At 42.5% G+C, this 16,778-nt stretch overlaps 2 protein-coding genes across 4 annotated transcripts in view; both read left to right on the top strand.

The window, feature by feature from the left end:
• The window catches only part of Sdc (Syndecan), a 148,968-nt gene extending 147,756 nt beyond the window's left edge, over positions 1 to 1,212 (top strand). For both annotated transcript variants that reach the window (XM_076384308.1, XM_076384309.1), the window contains exon 5: positions 1,031 to 1,212. In XM_076384308.1, coding sequence (XP_076240423.1) covers positions 1,031 to 1,212 — 182 coding nt within the window. The remainder of the gene's footprint in view (positions 1 to 1,030) is intronic.
• Positions 1,213 to 16,541: 15,329 nt separating this feature from the next.
• LOC143183714 (uncharacterized) overlaps positions 16,542 to 16,778 on the top strand; it is a 59,225-nt gene continuing 58,988 nt past the window's right edge. For both annotated transcript variants that reach the window (XM_076385390.1, XM_076385391.1), the window contains exon 1: positions 16,542 to 16,671. The gene's annotated coding sequence lies outside the window, so the exon portion shown is untranslated. The remainder of the gene's footprint in view (positions 16,672 to 16,778) is intronic.

Genomic DNA, 16,778 nt, shown 5'->3' on the forward strand with positions numbered 1-16,778 from the left:
TAAATTAAATAGTCTGAAATTATGGATATAGAGGTATACAGTTATTGATAATATCCTCGCAAAAATGAATGATTACCTTCATGTTTCACTGTACCATTACGTAATCAGTTATATTCTGGAATTCGTTGAATAAAGGTTCCTCTATGTACCCAGATTCCAGAATAAATAGAGACCCAAATTCCGCTAGGGATCGCATTATTTATTAAACGCTATCCCTTAGTGCTGAAATTGAGGTATAGGCGGAACGTGTGTAAGTGCAATCAACATTCCGGGAGAGCAGGATTTATTCACAAGGGCTCAGTAACTCTTGCGAAATTCTGGGTTAAGTTAACCGATCCAAACCACGCATAATAAATGCACTACATAATTAACTGGCTGAATAATGAATCCTCTGTGCTTGGAAAGCCGTCTAGACGATTCAGGTTTTGGACTGTACTCTTGTTGTCCATAGATAGTTGTAGCATAACAGTTGGTCAGCAGTGAGAAAAAGAATAGTAAACATATTAGGAAAACATTGATTTTTTGCCACATATCAGTAGCATTTTCAATAAAAATATAAAATAAAATATTTTGAAAAACAGCTCAATGCATTAGACATCTACACACACAGTTTTCTCTTTTTTTGCTACAAGATCATTACTCGAAACTTGAAAATCTAATAACTAGACCACAAATCTTTATGCATTTGTAGGAAATTTCAGTGTGCAAAAGTGCATAGAAACTAGAAATTATTGAAAGATAAATACATTGTATAATATTTCAAGCGTGAAAGAAGTCTTTAATTAGGTTCCATTTCTCTAAATTTGTGTTCGAAAATAGAAATTTGTATAAATATCCAGTCTACTAATTATAATATTATGCGTATTATCAGACAGCAGATTGTTATCCTTCAAACACTATTGATTGGAACCCTATACCTGTCCTCCCATACATTTCGGTATCAAATTTTTTGTTTAAAAGAATCTCTGACTATTCATCTGCATCAACAAGTTTCACTGCGTCTCTAATCAAGAAACTTTGACTGTTCCAGCGGTGATCGGCGGTGCGGTGGTCGGCTTGCTCTGCGCGATCCTGGTGGTGATGTTCATCGTGTACAGGATGCGCAAGAAGGACGAGGGCTCGTACGCCCTCGACGAGCCGAGAAGATCGCCAGCGGCGCAGGCGTTCCCTAAGCCAGGAGCGCCACATCACAATCGGGAGTTCTACGCTTGAGGCGGCGAAGCCTAAAGCTGGCTTTGACACCGTCGACTTTTCGTCCCACGATACCACGCCGAGAAAGACGATGTTCTTCGACCGAATTAAGGCGCAGCCGACAACGCGCGACACACCAACGGAATCTCCCAGGAGGGTCTCGCGACTCATCTCGTCGACTCTGACCACAGGGAGATTCCTTCGTGGGGGGATGCGTGCCGGTTTAATCTCCTTCTCTTCTCCTTCGATCATGCAACGCTCCCTGTCATTCATCTCCGGATTACCCTCGTTCCTACGTTCAGTCATCGTTTCTTCGTAGAAGCTTCTGGATGCTTCTCTCGATAATCGATCACTCTCTAGGGTGGAGCCTGCCCAGCCTCCAGACTACTCTGTTCTCCTACTCGCGCTTCATCGCGATTAGGATTCTGGATGAAGGGTCTCGGTCCACTTTCGAGAGTCGAGCATCGATCCCTCTCTTTCCCTTCCTCCACGTTCTATTCGTGTGTTTTCACGCGGGCTCGTTTTTCTACGCGTGCAACCCAATAGTCGCCGTATATATACTCTGTTGATCGAAGGTGATAAGCGACAGGAGCTGACCCCCATCGAGTCCCCGTCGGCAAGGTCGCGCCAATTCCAAGATGCATTTACACAGCGTGTACTCAGAGCGTATATGTATTTAGGCGTATGTATACGCGCCCCTTGTACAGGACTGCTCGCGAGGAGAGCGCGAAAATTCGTGGGCGATAAACGCTGCTGGTATATCGTTAATCATTCTGCCCCCCCACATCCCCCTCTAGCTGGTGGAAGGAGGGAAGGAAGAAGGATCGTTGAGCCACCGTGATTTCTCTTCGCGCAACCTCGTTTATCAACCGTTTCCTCTTCTCTTTTTCCTGTTTTCTCCGTGGTTCTTCCCTTTTTCTTGTCTCTTTCTTTTTCCCCTCCTCTCCCGAATTAACGATCGCCCCCCCACGTCCGTTTCACTGGGGCGATTTTTAACATTTTGACCAGAGGACTCTTGACCCATTGGCGCCTTTCCCCATTCTAGAGTCCAGTTCTATGGAACTTTGGAACGTTCTATGATTCTTTCTTATGGAAATAAGGTTTAAAAGGAAAACAAGATGTCGTCGCTTCGATACTCTGAAGGCTTCTAATTTTTTAAGGGTTGTCGATATTCGGGGGACTGCGCGTCCCTTGTCTCTATTTCTTTAGACAGTTTTATACATTATTGCGATTAATAATTCCAGGTATGCAACGTATTCGAGATGATAAATGTAACGTTTTAAAGTTTAGGGAATAGAATTTCTCTTAGTCGTTGACTACAGTGGGAAAATCGATAGGTGAAGTGGTAACTTAAAGTATTCTTAATTTTTTAAAAGTCGTCGGTAGCTCTGATGTACTATGTAGAATAATTGTATCGATAATTCGTTGGGTTTAATGAATTTTTTGCAGCGTTTGCACTTCGGTATAAGCAAACGATGTCGAAACGCGGTTGATGAAAATTCTGAAGGAAATCAAAAGTACGCCAAAAGAGGATGAGCGAAGTAACTAACATTGATTAGTTAAGAGTGTGTTTAAAGATTCGCAGAAAATTCAATTTTTTCTATTTTAAGTAGCAAGTATTGTAGCGGAATCGATCACTTGACCTTACATATCGATACTCGATGGCGTTAGATTCCGTAATTGTCTTATCTTTCTCTGTTGAACGTCAGATGGCACAAACATGTAATCATGATGTTCCTGTATCCAGATACACTTTTATCTTCGTAAATTATTTATTTCTAGATACTCTCGCGAGCTAAATTTCTTATCTATCCTAATAATTAGGCTCTTAAAAGTTCATACATCTATATAAGTGTGCATTTCTAACGTTTACTCTCATACTACTCTCATTGTATTTTTTAACCGAATCTCTGGATAGCTCTCTTCTCAACTCGGCCGTTGCTGAAGAAAGAAGAAAGTACTTTGCTGGTTTTCTAACAATCCCCGCATCATGTTTTAATGATTTCAAATCAGATCAAAAGTTCAATGTTTCATTTTCCATAGAAAAAAAAAAGAAGAAGAGAAACACGAGAAAAGTTCGATGAAGGCCTCAAAGCGGAAGCATCCTCATCGAACGTTGGTTGAATCGATTGCCATGCACTTAGCGAGTAAAGACTAATTCAAGCGTGCCATTTTAAGCACAGTAAGCGAAACGTTTCCTGCAACCGGTCGTGTTCGATCTTCCGCCGAGGCCGAGCCGGAAGTCGTCGTTCCCTAGGACATCTGGCGGAAGGCATTCATCAGCGATCGATCGTGTTTCTCGAGCGAAGCACAACGTGTCCCTGACAACTGTTCCCTTCTTCCACCCCTCGTCCCCAAACAATGGAACACTGTATCTCTTAAGGAGAAAGGCTTCTTCTGCTGGTCGAGAGAAAGAGAAAGAGATTCTATTTGCCATGGGAGAGAAGATGTTTAAATTTCCCGCGCGTGTACGCAGGACCGTCTCTCCTTCTGGTTCCTCAGAGGGACACGTGCGTACGCGCCTTTGTAAGCATACTACACACGTACATACACACGTACAGAGACACTCTGCACATATACACACACGTAACATAGTCTTTGTCTCTCCAGTGAATAAAATGCACATACGCCATATAAAAATGATAGACAAAGAAAATGGGGGTAACGAAAAAAGAAAAAAAGAAGAAAAAAGATACATAACACGTACACAGATGTATATCTATTTGTTTGGAGAATTTTTTGTCCGCGGTATTTATCCTACGGTCGATCAGTATCGCAAAGTACGTTATAATAATTTATTGACATTTTCACGTAGGACCAAGCGACTCCCCTTTCTCCCGAACCTGTCTCCTCGATCCTTTTTCTCTTTTGCTTTCCTCTGCGTTATATATTATTCCGGTGATCCTGCGGATCGTTATTGCGACAGCTTCAGTTCTTTTAGATGTTAACAGCGACTCGTTCACCTCTTCCCAGGTAGAACGCGAGATCGTGCGCGCGACTTTTGTCGACGAACTTCTTGCGCGTGACTTTCGTAGGGCACCTGCGACTCGAGCATCCCTTATCAAAAGAGATGGGCATACTTTGTTTCTTTTTCAAATATCGGAGAATTAGTAATTAATCGATATCCTCATCATATTATCGTTATCGAGAGTAATATAGTGATACGTAGACACTCGAGGTTTAGTCGCGCCACTTAGGTGACACTGTTCCGTCGTGTCCCTCCATCTTTCAAGTTTCATAGGATTTAGGACGCTAATCTTTTACCAGCCCAATAGATCGCGGTAATTAATTGACGTTAACTTCTCGACAGCTACCTGACGAAATAAGTGTGAACGCCCAAAAAGATTTCCATACTTCGTAAATAATCTTATATATACGATGTTATGGCGGCTATAATGTCTTATATATAACGTTATGTCACCATTATGTCCTGTGCAATAATAATATGGATTTTACGTACACGAATCGTCGCATTTATTATCGCCCGAATCGACCAACATGATCAATCAACGCTCGCAAGATGATTCTCTTTGTAGACGATAATATAATAGTTTTCTATTTTATACGGAGTAACGCAGCTGTGGCGTCATCGTGTATCTATAATGCAGAGAAGTAAGAATCGTTAGGCATGAATTCGGATTATACGAAAGCTTTGGTTATCGAGTAATGTTCGTAGAGATCGTGATATATTTGCACGATCGAGGGGCATTCTACCTGGGTCGCAGGGACACGAGAGCCATAGACGGTGAATTCGATGGGTAACCGGAGTAAACTAAAAAATATATCATGCCGATACTGCCATATAATACATAAGGAACAGAAATTTCGTACGAAAACTATCGCGATCCCACTTTATTAACCCACAGTCGATAGATTGCCGCGTTTATTTCTCGTTTTTTCTCGCGATAACTCCATAATTGATCTAACTTCGAGACGATCGTTGAACGTTACGGGCAAGGTGTTTAAATTCGATCCATCGCGTCGAAAAGGACGCCGCGCGAGGCGATTTTCCTAATTGAACGCAATCCACTGCGAAGACCAACGAAGCAGGAGGCGTTTGATCGTCGATCGGTCCGTCGAAAATCGCCTGGCGCGACACTGATGAATATTTTCAGGTACCGCGTGGTTCTAACGCTAGAAGGAACCGATGGAAACTTTTCATCGATCCGCGACGTCGTTTCCGTGACATTTCTCACCGCTTCTAAATCGATCTTATCGATCCGTAAAATAGCTCGAAGCTATTTTATAAAGCTTATTTATAATGTATTTAGACGTCTCGAGGATATTGTAACGATACGCGTAGTAATTAAAAAGAGTAATTAAGTGTATATTGATAGGGTCGACTTGGAAGGACTTATTTAAGCAGCTATTCGATGTACAGGTTATGTGGAAGATGTACGGTCACGAATAAATATCGATACCTAAGTGAATGATCGAAATGAGTTTGAACGGTTAATGGTACGGTATCAGGTGTACCTAAAATGAAGAATATTGTGTTTAGGGTAAATCAGTTGCAATAAATGGAATCTAAATCAATTCTCTTCCATTACATCCGTTAAATTGATGGAGTAATTACGAAGTACCTTAAATCACATACAACATACACGATTTTTATGCATTGCCTTTGACCCTGGAAATCGTTTATCCTCTCGATTGCTTAGGACACAATAATTCAATTATTAGATTTAGTCAAAGATACTATGTATTAAATATTTATGTTAAGACATTGTGTTCTTTTCATAAGCTGTTCTCTCCCTTCTCAATGTCCATACATTTCAAATTCTAATTCTTTTACATATCACTTGCCTATTTTCTTGTTCAGTTTTTCTTCCATTTAAGTGTTTATTTGAAACGTGAAAAGAAACCTAGCGTAAGTATTATTACTATTTCATTACTAATTTCAATTTGAGAGATTGCGCGAAAGTTAATTCGATGAATTTATTGCTACACACGCAGAAAACGTTTGTAGTCATGTTTTGTCTTTTATATTTGTATTTATTAAAAGAATGGTAAATCTGGAACTCATAATCTCAGTCCATAGATCTTGTATAGAGAGCGACTTCTACTACAAAAACTTCTTACATTCAAATTCTTATATTCAAATTTAAATTTCGAGTTCTACGAATGCAACACTAGGTTTTCCACTCTGTTGGTAAGATCGAATAACACAGTAGCCTTTTAAGAAGGCTATAGTCTAAGTGACTATAGATGGCTCCAAGTCTTACCCAACTTCCTGTTTTCGAGGGTCATGAATTTCGGGGGTTTCAGAGACCCCCGTGTAAGGGTAGGTCTCTACCCACAGCCAACTGCGATATCGACAGTCGTGCCTGTTTTATCAATCATATTTGCAACGCAACTACATTATCCAATGTGGTGAAGGAACGTATTTATAGAACCACCGACTATTTCTGATCGGTGGTTTTACCACAAGGAAGTTACTACGAGAGTAGGTACACAGAGAGATAGACGAAATCAATATTTCACAGATCTCCCTTTAAAAACATATCAAAAAAATCTTCTAAGAAGGAAGCACTAATATCCCTCGGCGGATGCAATTCAGATGCGGGTGCGATCAGCGATCTCCAGCTAACGAGTAAAGAGAAAACCATGGAAGAAACACAAGAGTATCAAGAGAAATACACCAATAATTGTGGGAGCTTCTCCAAAAACTAACAAGAAAAATGATAGACCACCAACAAAAGAAACAAGTTACAACACTAAGCCTATCTTTAGATCTAGTACAAAATACACAGCCATTAGCACGGACAGAGCCGCCCCAGGTCTCACCACGAGGAGGTTGCTGTGCTGGAGACCCACAGGGAGATAGATGGAATCAGAGTTCCATCGATCTCCCTTTACAAAAATCTTAAACTAATAAGCCAAAGACATGAATGGAAGCCAAGTTCCATGCATGCCTTTAGCTTAGATCTTAAAGTAGGAAATTGTCGAGTTATCATTAGGAAGGATTTGATTAAATTAGACTCTACAGCTAATGCAACCGTGAAATAGACGAGCGATGGTGCGAGCTCTACCACCTTGAAGGCCGGTAGGTCGGAGAGGCGTACGGCACTACACGATTCAGTCAATTGACCATTGCTCCCTGCTGCCACATAGGAGCTACCGAAGTAGACCTAATTCCGACAGGCTGGTAAAGAGAATGTGCAAAAGGCGGAATCGTGTAGTTTCCACAGTCGAGTGTGTCTTTCCACACACCCTACTGTGTCCGTGGCGTCACTCCTAGTACAGACTCCCAAGAGGAGAACACGCTCCACCGACCGACGATTCCACGGTTGGTCACATGCTTCTACCAAGAGAAGCAGCGGTGACTTCCTCACCAAAGATGAGGAACAAGTATCAAAAAAGGAAGTTAAGAAATGACAACTCGACAATTGTACAGTGAATCTAAACTAGAGAGGCAAAGGCATGGATGGAAGCCAAGTTCAATCCACGCCTTTCCCTTGGACCTCAAAGTAGAGAACTGCCAAGTAATCATTGAGTAGAGATTGGGAATATTTAGAATCTACCGCGTAAGGCAACCATGAAATAGACAATCGGTGGTGCGAGTTCTTCCACCTTGAAGACGGGTACTAGGAGAAGGCGACTGGCACCTCACAGCCCAATCAGTTGCCTGATTGAACTGTGGGGTTTCCACCTGCAAGTGTGTCATACCACACACCATTCGGTGTCCGCATCGTCTCTCGCTAGTACAAACCCCCAAGGGAAGAAGAGCAAGCTCCGTCGACCGCCGATTCCACAGTTGGACATTGGCTTCTGCTAAGAGAAGCAGATGACCTCCTCACAGAAGGTGAGGAGGTAGTGACCGAGCAAAGAAAGCTAAGAAGTGACTACTGGGCAATATTACAAAGATTTTACAATGACACCTTAAAAGTAGGATCATATAAAGTTGCTTAGTGGTAGAGACTTATAAACTAGACGTGATGAATCCCTCGGCGGATGAGACGTCTTCGTTCTTCAATCTTCAAGTTAAGAGTAAAGAGAGAACCAGCGAAGGAAGAGTTTCAAGAGGAATATGTCAATGATTGGGGGAGCCTCCCCAAGAATACCCCAACGTTGGCACAGCCATTAGCCCGGACAAAACCGGCCCGGGTCTCACCACGAGAAGGTTGCTGTGCTGGAGACCCATATGGTAATCGCAGAAATGAGAAAGGATTGACAGAACAATCCGTACTCCGAATTAAGACAGAACATATTTAGACAGAAAACAGAACGGAAGGACGGTGGCATTTGATTAAATTCTTCTTCGATGTTCATCTAAACCCTGAAATGTTAAAAATTAGAAATGCAAATGAAGTCCCTCGGGGGATACGATGTCTTCGTTCGATGAGTGATCTTCGTGTAAATGAAATAGGAATGATAATTATAACCAGTGATAAAATTTACAAGAGAATAGAGAGACATGCAGCAAAGAGACAAGGGACGAATAATAGAAGCATGTCAATGAACGCAGAAAATAAGAGGAACCACCCCTACCTAGCTACCCTTATATCTAATACAAGATGCACAGCCATTAGCACGGACAGAGCCGCCCCAGGTCTCACCACGAGGAGGTTGCTGTGCAGGAGACCCACAGGGAGATAGATGAAATCAAAGTTCCATCGATCTCCCTTTACAAAAATCTTAAACTAACAAGCCAAAGGTATAAATGGAAGTCAAGTTCCATCTACACCTTCAGTTTGGTTCTCATACTAGAGATGTGCCAAGTAATCATTGAGTAGAGATTGGGAATATTTAGAATCTACCGCGTAAGGCAACCATGAAATAGACAATCGGTGGTGCGAGTCCTTCCACCTTGAAGGCGGGTACTAGGAGAAGGCGACTGGCACCTCACAGACCAATCAGTTGCCTGATTGAACTGTGGGGTTTCCACCTGCAAGTGTGTCATACCACACACCATTCGGTGTCCACATCGTCTCTCGCTAGTACAAACCCCCAAGGGAAGAAGAGCAAGCTCCATCGACCGCCGATTCCACAGTTGGACATTTGCTTCTACTAAGAGAAGCAGATGACCTCCTCACAGAAGGTGAGGAGGAAGTGACCGAGCAAAGAGAGTTAAGAAATGACAACTTGGCAGTGTTACAATAACTTTACAATAGGAACTTAGAAGTAGGTTCTTAAAAATATTCTAAGAGATTGCGACTTATATACTAGATGCGGTGAATCCCTCGGCGGATGCGACGTCTTCGTTCTTCAATCTTCAATCTTCAATCTTCAAGTTAATACGAATGATTGGGGGAGCCTCCCCAAAAATACCCCAACGATGGCACAGCCATTGGCACCGGACAGAACCGGCCCGGGTCTCACCACGAGGAGGTTGCTGTGCTGGAGACCCATATGAAGATCATAAAAATGAAAAAGGATTGACAGAACAATCTGTACCTCCAATTAAGGGAGCCTCCTCAGGAACAAGGAAGAAACCATAGATGTTCTAGAGAACGAAGAAATTAATACACATTCCTACCGAACTACCTTTACATCTAATACAAGATACACAGCCATTAGCACGGACAGAGCCGCCCCAGGTCTCACCACGAGGAGGTTGCTGTGCTGGAGACCCACAGGGAGATAGATGGAATCAAAGTTACATCGATCTCCCTTTACAAAAATCTTAAACTAACAAGCGAAAGACATGAATGGAAGCCAAGTTCCATGCATGCCTTTAGCTTGGACCTTAAAATAGGAAATTGTCGAGTTACCATTGGGAATGGTTTGATTAAATTAGACTCTACAACTAATGCAACCATGAAATAGACGAGCGATAGTGCGAGCACTACCACCTTGAAGGCCGGTAGGTCGGAGAGGCGCACGGCACTACACGATTCAGTCAATTGACCATTGCTCCCTGCTGCCACATAGGAGCTACCGAAGTAGACCTAATTCCGACAGGCTGGTAAAGAGAATGTGCAAAAGGCGGAAACGTGTAGTTTCCACAGTCGAGTGTGTCTTTCCACACACCCTACTGTGTCCGTCGCGTCACTCCTAGTACAGACCCCCAAGAGGAGAACACGCTCCATCGACCGACGATTCCACGGTTGGTCACATGCTTCTACCAAGAGAAGCAGCGGTGACTTCCTCACCAAAGATGAGGAACAAATTTCAAGAAAAGAAGTTAAGAAATGACAACTCGACAATTGTACAGTGATTTTAAGCTAGAGAGGCAAAGACATGGATGGAAGACAAGTTCTATCCACACCTTTGCCTTGGATCTTAAAGTAGAAAAGTGCCAAGTAATCATAGAGTGGAGATTGAGAAAATTTAGAGTCTACCGCGTAAGGCAACCATGAAATAGACAATCGGTGGTGCGAGTCCTTCCACCTTGAAGGCGGGTACTAGGAGAAGGCGACTGGCACCTCACAGGCCAATCAGTTGCCTGATTGAACTGTGGGGTTTCCACCTGCAAGTGTGTCATACCACACACCATTCGGTGTCCACATCGTCTCTCGCTAGTACAAACCCCCAAGGGAAGAAGAGCAAGCTCCGTCGACCGCCGATTCCACAGTTGGACATTTGCTTCTACTAAGAGAAGCAGATGACCTCCTCACAGAAGGTGAGGAGGAAGTAACCGAGCAAAGAGAGCTAAGAAGTGACAACTTGGCAGTGTTACAATGACTTTACAATGGAAACTTAGAAGTAGGGTCTTAAAAATATTCTAAGTGATTGTGACTTATATACTAGTAGCGGCGAATCCCTCGGCGGATGCGACGTCTTCGCTCTTCAGTTTTCAAGTAAAAAGTGAAGAGAGAACTAGCATGAAGAGTACTATATCAATAATTGGGGGAGCCTCCCCAAGAATACCCCAACGATGGCACAGCCATTGGCCCGGACAGAACCGGCCCGGGTCTCACCACGAGGAGGTTGCTGTGCTGGAGACCCATATGGTAATCACAGAAATGAGAAAGGATTGACAGAACAGTCCGTACTCCGAATTAAGACCAAACATATTTAGACAGAAAACAGATGGAACGACGTTGGCATTTGATTGAATTCTTCTTCGATGTTCAGCTAAACCCTGAAATGTTACAAATTAGAAATACGAATGGAGTCCTTCGGGGGTACGACGTTTTCGTTCGATGAGTGATCTTCGTGTAAATGAAATAGGAACGATAATTATAATCAGTGATGAAATTTACAAGAGAATAGAGAGACATACAGCAAAGAGAGAAGGGAGAAATAGTAGAAGCATATCAGTGATCGCAAAAACATGGGAGGTACCACCTCTACCTAATTAGCCTTATATCTAATATATGATGCACAGCCATTAGCACGGACAGAGCCGCCCCAGGTCTCACCACGAGGAGGTTGCTGTGCAGGAGACCCACAGGGAGATAGATGAAATCAAAGTTCCATCGATCTCCCTTTACAAAAATCTTAAACTAACAAGCCAAAGACATGGATGGAAATCAAGTTCCATCCATATCTTTAGCTTGGACCTTAAAGTAGAGAGGTGCCAAGTAATCATCGAGTAGAGATTGGGAATATTTAGAATCTACCGCGTAAGGCAACCATGAAATAGACAATCGGTGGTGCGAGTCCTTCCACCTTGAAGGCGGGTACTAGGAGAAGGCGACTGGCACCTCACAGACCAATCAGTTGCCTGATTGAACTGTGGGGTTTCCACCTGCAAGTGTGTCATACCACACACCATTCGGTGTCCACATCGTCTCTCGCTAGTACAAACCCCCAAGGGAAGAAGAGCAAGCTCCGTCGACCGCCGATTCCACAGTTGGACATTTGCTTCTACTAAGAGAAGCTGATGACCTCCTCACAGAAGGTGAGGAGGTAGTGACCGAGCAAAGAAAGCTAAGAAGTGACTACTGGGCAATATTACAAAGATTTTACAATGACACCTTAAAAGTAGGATCATATAGAGTTTCTTAGTGGTAGAGACTTATAAACTAGACGTGATGAATCCCTCGGCGGATGAGATGTCTTCGTTCTTCAATCTTCAAGTTAAGAGTACAGAGAGAACCAGCGAAGGACGAGTTTCAAGAGGAATATATCAATGATTGGGGGAGCCTCCCCAAGAATACCCCAACGTTGGCACAGCCATTGGCCCGGACAGAACCGACCCGGGTCTCACCACGAGGAGGTTGCTGTGCTGGAGACCCATATGAAGATCATAGAAATGAGGAAGGATCGACAGCACAATCCGTACCCTCAATCAAGAAGGAACATATTTAGACATAAAACAGAATTGAACGACGCTGGCATTTGATTAAATTCATCTCGATGTTCACCTAAACCCTGAAATGTTAAAAATTAGAAATGGTACTGAAATCCCTCGGGGGATATGATGTCTTCATTCGACGAATGTTCTTCATGTGAATGAAATAGGAATGATAATTATAATCAGTGATGAAATCAGGAAGAGAATAAAGAGTAATGCAGCAGAGAAGAAAAGGAGGAATAACAAAAGTATATCAATGATTGCAAAAGCAAGAGATGAACTAGAGATCAAGAGAAATACATAAATGATTGAGGGTGCTACCTCAAGAACAAGAAAGGAATCATTGATGCTCTAGAGAACGCAGACATTAATTCGCACTCCTACCTAACTACTCTTATATCTAATACAAGGTACACAGCCATTAGCACGGACAAAGCCGCCCAGGTCTCACCACGAGGAGGTTGCTGTGCTGGAGACCCATATAAAAATCGCAGAAATGAGAAAGGATTGACAGAACAATCTATACCTCCAATTAAGGGAGCTTTCTCAAGAACAATAAAGGAATCATACACGTTCTAGAGAACGAAGAAGTTAATACACACTCCCACCTAACTACTCTTAGATCTAATACAAGATTTAATACAATTAATCTAATACCTGCTGTGTGGGAGACTCACAGAGAGATAGAGAGAATCAAAGTTCCATCGATCTCCCTTTACAAAAATTTAAAAATTCAATCTCATGACTAGTAAGCCAAAGAGATGATTGAAAGACAAGTATATGAAGTAGAAATAGTAACTAGATTCCATTGTATTCAAAATTTAACAATAATATATAGATAAAGCACAACACTTCACCCGGCAGGGGGTGGGGTGCATTAAAAAAGGAGAAACCGGAAAAGAGGCGCAAAAGTAAAAATAAATTCAAAATTTGAGCTAAAACTCACCGGTTGTCCAAGATGACCACTGGTCATCGGCCAGCTGACCACTGGTCAGAGGTGTCCAAGGGTCCAGGGTGGTCCGAGGTCCAGGGCCCAGGAGTCCCCCCAGGTCCCCAGGGAGGTCCTCACCCGCCGGAGGACCGGCAACAAGTGAGACACTTGTGCTCCTGCAGGGGTATTTATACTGTCTCGAGAAAGATGAGAAACCAATCAGAGAAGTTCTTCGGTTGATTAGAATTTCAAGACCGATCTAACAAACAATATTTGGCGAAAAATTGATATTTTTCATAAAATATTCACCCGATCAACAATTTCTGGCACACATGTTGTTAATAACAATCACACACAGTGTGCATTTGTGTCTTCTTAGTTAACAAATGTGGAAATTATTAACTTTTCGTATATTATTTATCGTTCGATTAATCTCGCAACTCTTGAAAACTTCTTATTATTTCTTTAACTAGCAATTATAAATGTTAATAACTTGCATCAATCACTGCTTACGATTGTTATTAACCCTCGGACGACAAACGCTGGGTCAAAAGTGACCCTGAGACCGCTGGCTCTGTGTATGAATGTAAAACAATCTACTGTCCGAGGGATAACAATCTTCTGGTCAGTCGCTTCGGAGTTTCCAGCGGGTGTGAATCGTCCTGGCGATCCTCTGGAAGAACTTCCTGGATTATCATGGACTACCTTGGGTTACTCTCAACCACTCTGTCCACTAAGAGCTTGACCGTTGATCAGATGTCTTTGGCTTACCAGTTTAGATTTCAGACTTCAAGATTTTTGCGAATGAAGATCGATGGGCCCTCAATTTCGTCTGTCTCCCCATGAGCCTCCATGAGCAGCATAGTATAATGGGACACCTTATATGTATATTGGGTGGTATGGTAGGAATATTTTCTCGTTTGCCTGCACTATCAGCGTGAAAAGAATACGTTTCCTGCATCCACCGCTCAAAAATCGCAGTGGTTTCTCGAGCGGTCGGTATTTCAGAACGTGAGACACGGAAGTCCATTGAATGTCCAGTCTATCCTGTATACTCGTCTGTAGCTTACTTTTTCATCAGAGCGGATAACGTAGTTTTTCAACACACAAAGGTAAAAGATGGACTGATAAAACAGGCAATCTTCTTTTAGTGTCAAGCTATATTCGATTGCTACGGTGCGAAGTGTTTCATTCTTTTATTCTGGAATGGATCAAATGGTGTTTGTTCTCGAAGCATAGATTCATGACCCCTCGAAAACACGGTGATGGGGAGTCTTAAAATCATTCATAGTCACTGCCTGTATATTCGTCTCTGGCACAGTTGGATGTGATACTCGTGTGAAATTTACATTTATATTTGTTAACTAGACGTACCCATCTGCGATGGTACTCTAGAACTTTAGATAATTTATCGGCTGCATTGGTAAAGTAATTTTCGTAAGGTAAATCAGGTACCATTTTCCAGCATGGGGTACATGTTTTAATTCTGTTGAATTATGAAAATAAAGATGTCTTGTTTATTAAGTCAGCATATCTATAATACTGCACATAAGATATTGCAGTCTATACAATAAGAATTTGTACTTAATTGACACGATTTGATTGTATTCAAGGATATACTGCTACACTTATCGTACGAACGCTGGACAGTTTCATAGTGCCACTACTAGAGAACGTAACCAGTAACGTGGTTCATGTCAAAACTTCTTTGCCTGGATGATTCTAATTTAGTATTCGTTGGTAAAATATTAAACAGCGAATATGGAGAGTCGAGGAGCGCGCAACATTTGCTTGCTTCTAAAATCAAAATCTCGGTCAGATGCAGATACCTTGGTTAATTAGCGTTGTTATGCGTGGGGTATGCACGCGCGATCGTAGGAGGATTAGTATCGATTTTCCATTAATTTTAATGAAAGATGCTAATCGATTCAGGTGTAAATGCTTTATCGTATGGTTGCAGCAATTCGAGGAATCTTTGGTATTCAGTCTCCCACATATCTTCTAATCGTATGGGATATATCGTAATGGGTGACCTATTTGTTCTCTTTATCGAAATACATTTATTTTTGTAATTATCGATTCTTTTGTCCAAACGATTTAACATAATTAATTTTAATCAATCGTTTAATCACTCAATACGACCTCGATGATTAATCTGTAAGTATTATTTCATCATGTTTTATGATTCATTTCGAACTTTATTGCAGCTATAACATGAACAGATTAAACTATTACGTTTTTTTAGTTCAGATTTATGATTTCAAGGGTCTTCCATAAACTACATTGACGTAGTTAGCTTTAATTGATTCTTTATCACCCTACATAGATGAAATATAAAATACATCATTCATAATTCTCTGAGGATTTGTTACTCCAGCTTTCGTTCATATTTTCCTTAGCGTATTACTTAGCTTCATCTTCTACTGCTAAAAAACCTATATAATGTACGATTTTATTCTTTTCTGAACCAGTACCTTAAACTAGACCCCTGGATCTCTGAACAATCTCATAAAGATTGATATTAAATAACGTACTATATCTCCTGTAATATTCTCCAACGTCCTCTACAATGTTCAGCACCTCCTCCATATTAACATACAATTTTTAAACCAGACCACTATTCTAGCAAAAAAAAAATAATACATTAACACCGAATTTCGCTTATCAACAGTTCCCGCTTACACAGATTCAGAATTTCCAAAGTGTTTCCTTCGCCACTGTGCCGCCTCCAAATTCCTTCTATTTAAGAATGCTCGAACTCGCAACACAGAACTCAGGTTCCCTAAGGCAGCGACGAAAGGTGGAGCCCTTGTTTTCGGAATCCCCTTCGAATTCCAGTACATATACCACGAGGCAAAGCGTAAAGGTTGGCGGCACGTGAGGAGCGTGGCTCGGCGAAGAACGCACGCAGCTGGAGTGCAGGCTGTAAGACGCGAGGAGGCAGCCAGGCTCGGCAAGATGCACGAGCGACTGGAATGGAGCTGGAACCGAGAGGCTGCGGGGGAAGTGGATGCCAGCCGGTGTGTGTTGATGCAAGTGCGGTGACTGTACGTGCTGACTGGCGGAGTCAGTCAGTCAGTCAGTCAGTCGGCTCGGCACCGGCCGCGACGCACGATCGCGTGGATTTTTCTTGGTCGAAGCCGCGCACAGACGCACACACGCACGAAACACGCACGCCTCGCATCGCCTCTGGCGCGCGTCAACCTGTTGTACCGTGCCAAACAAACCTGAACATTTCGAAAGGCGATATTCCCCGTGCATCTTTCCCACTTGCGACACCGGATTTCGCGCGACCTGGTCCCGAGAACACGGATTACCGAGCCTATCGACATTTCCAGCGAGGATTGCCACCAGCACCGACCAGGTAAGCAGTCAGAGCACATTCTCACGAATTTCGAGGAACTACCAAGGTACCTGGCGAGAGAGGCTCGATTGTCGAGTGTGTCAGAATAAAAGCAGGAGCGCTGGGCG

The sequence above is a fragment of the Calliopsis andreniformis genome, chromosome 9 (genome assembly GCF_051401765.1).
Source record: "Calliopsis andreniformis isolate RMS-2024a chromosome 9, iyCalAndr_principal, whole genome shotgun sequence".
Lineage (NCBI taxonomy): Eukaryota > Metazoa > Arthropoda > Insecta > Hymenoptera > Andrenidae > Calliopsis > Calliopsis andreniformis.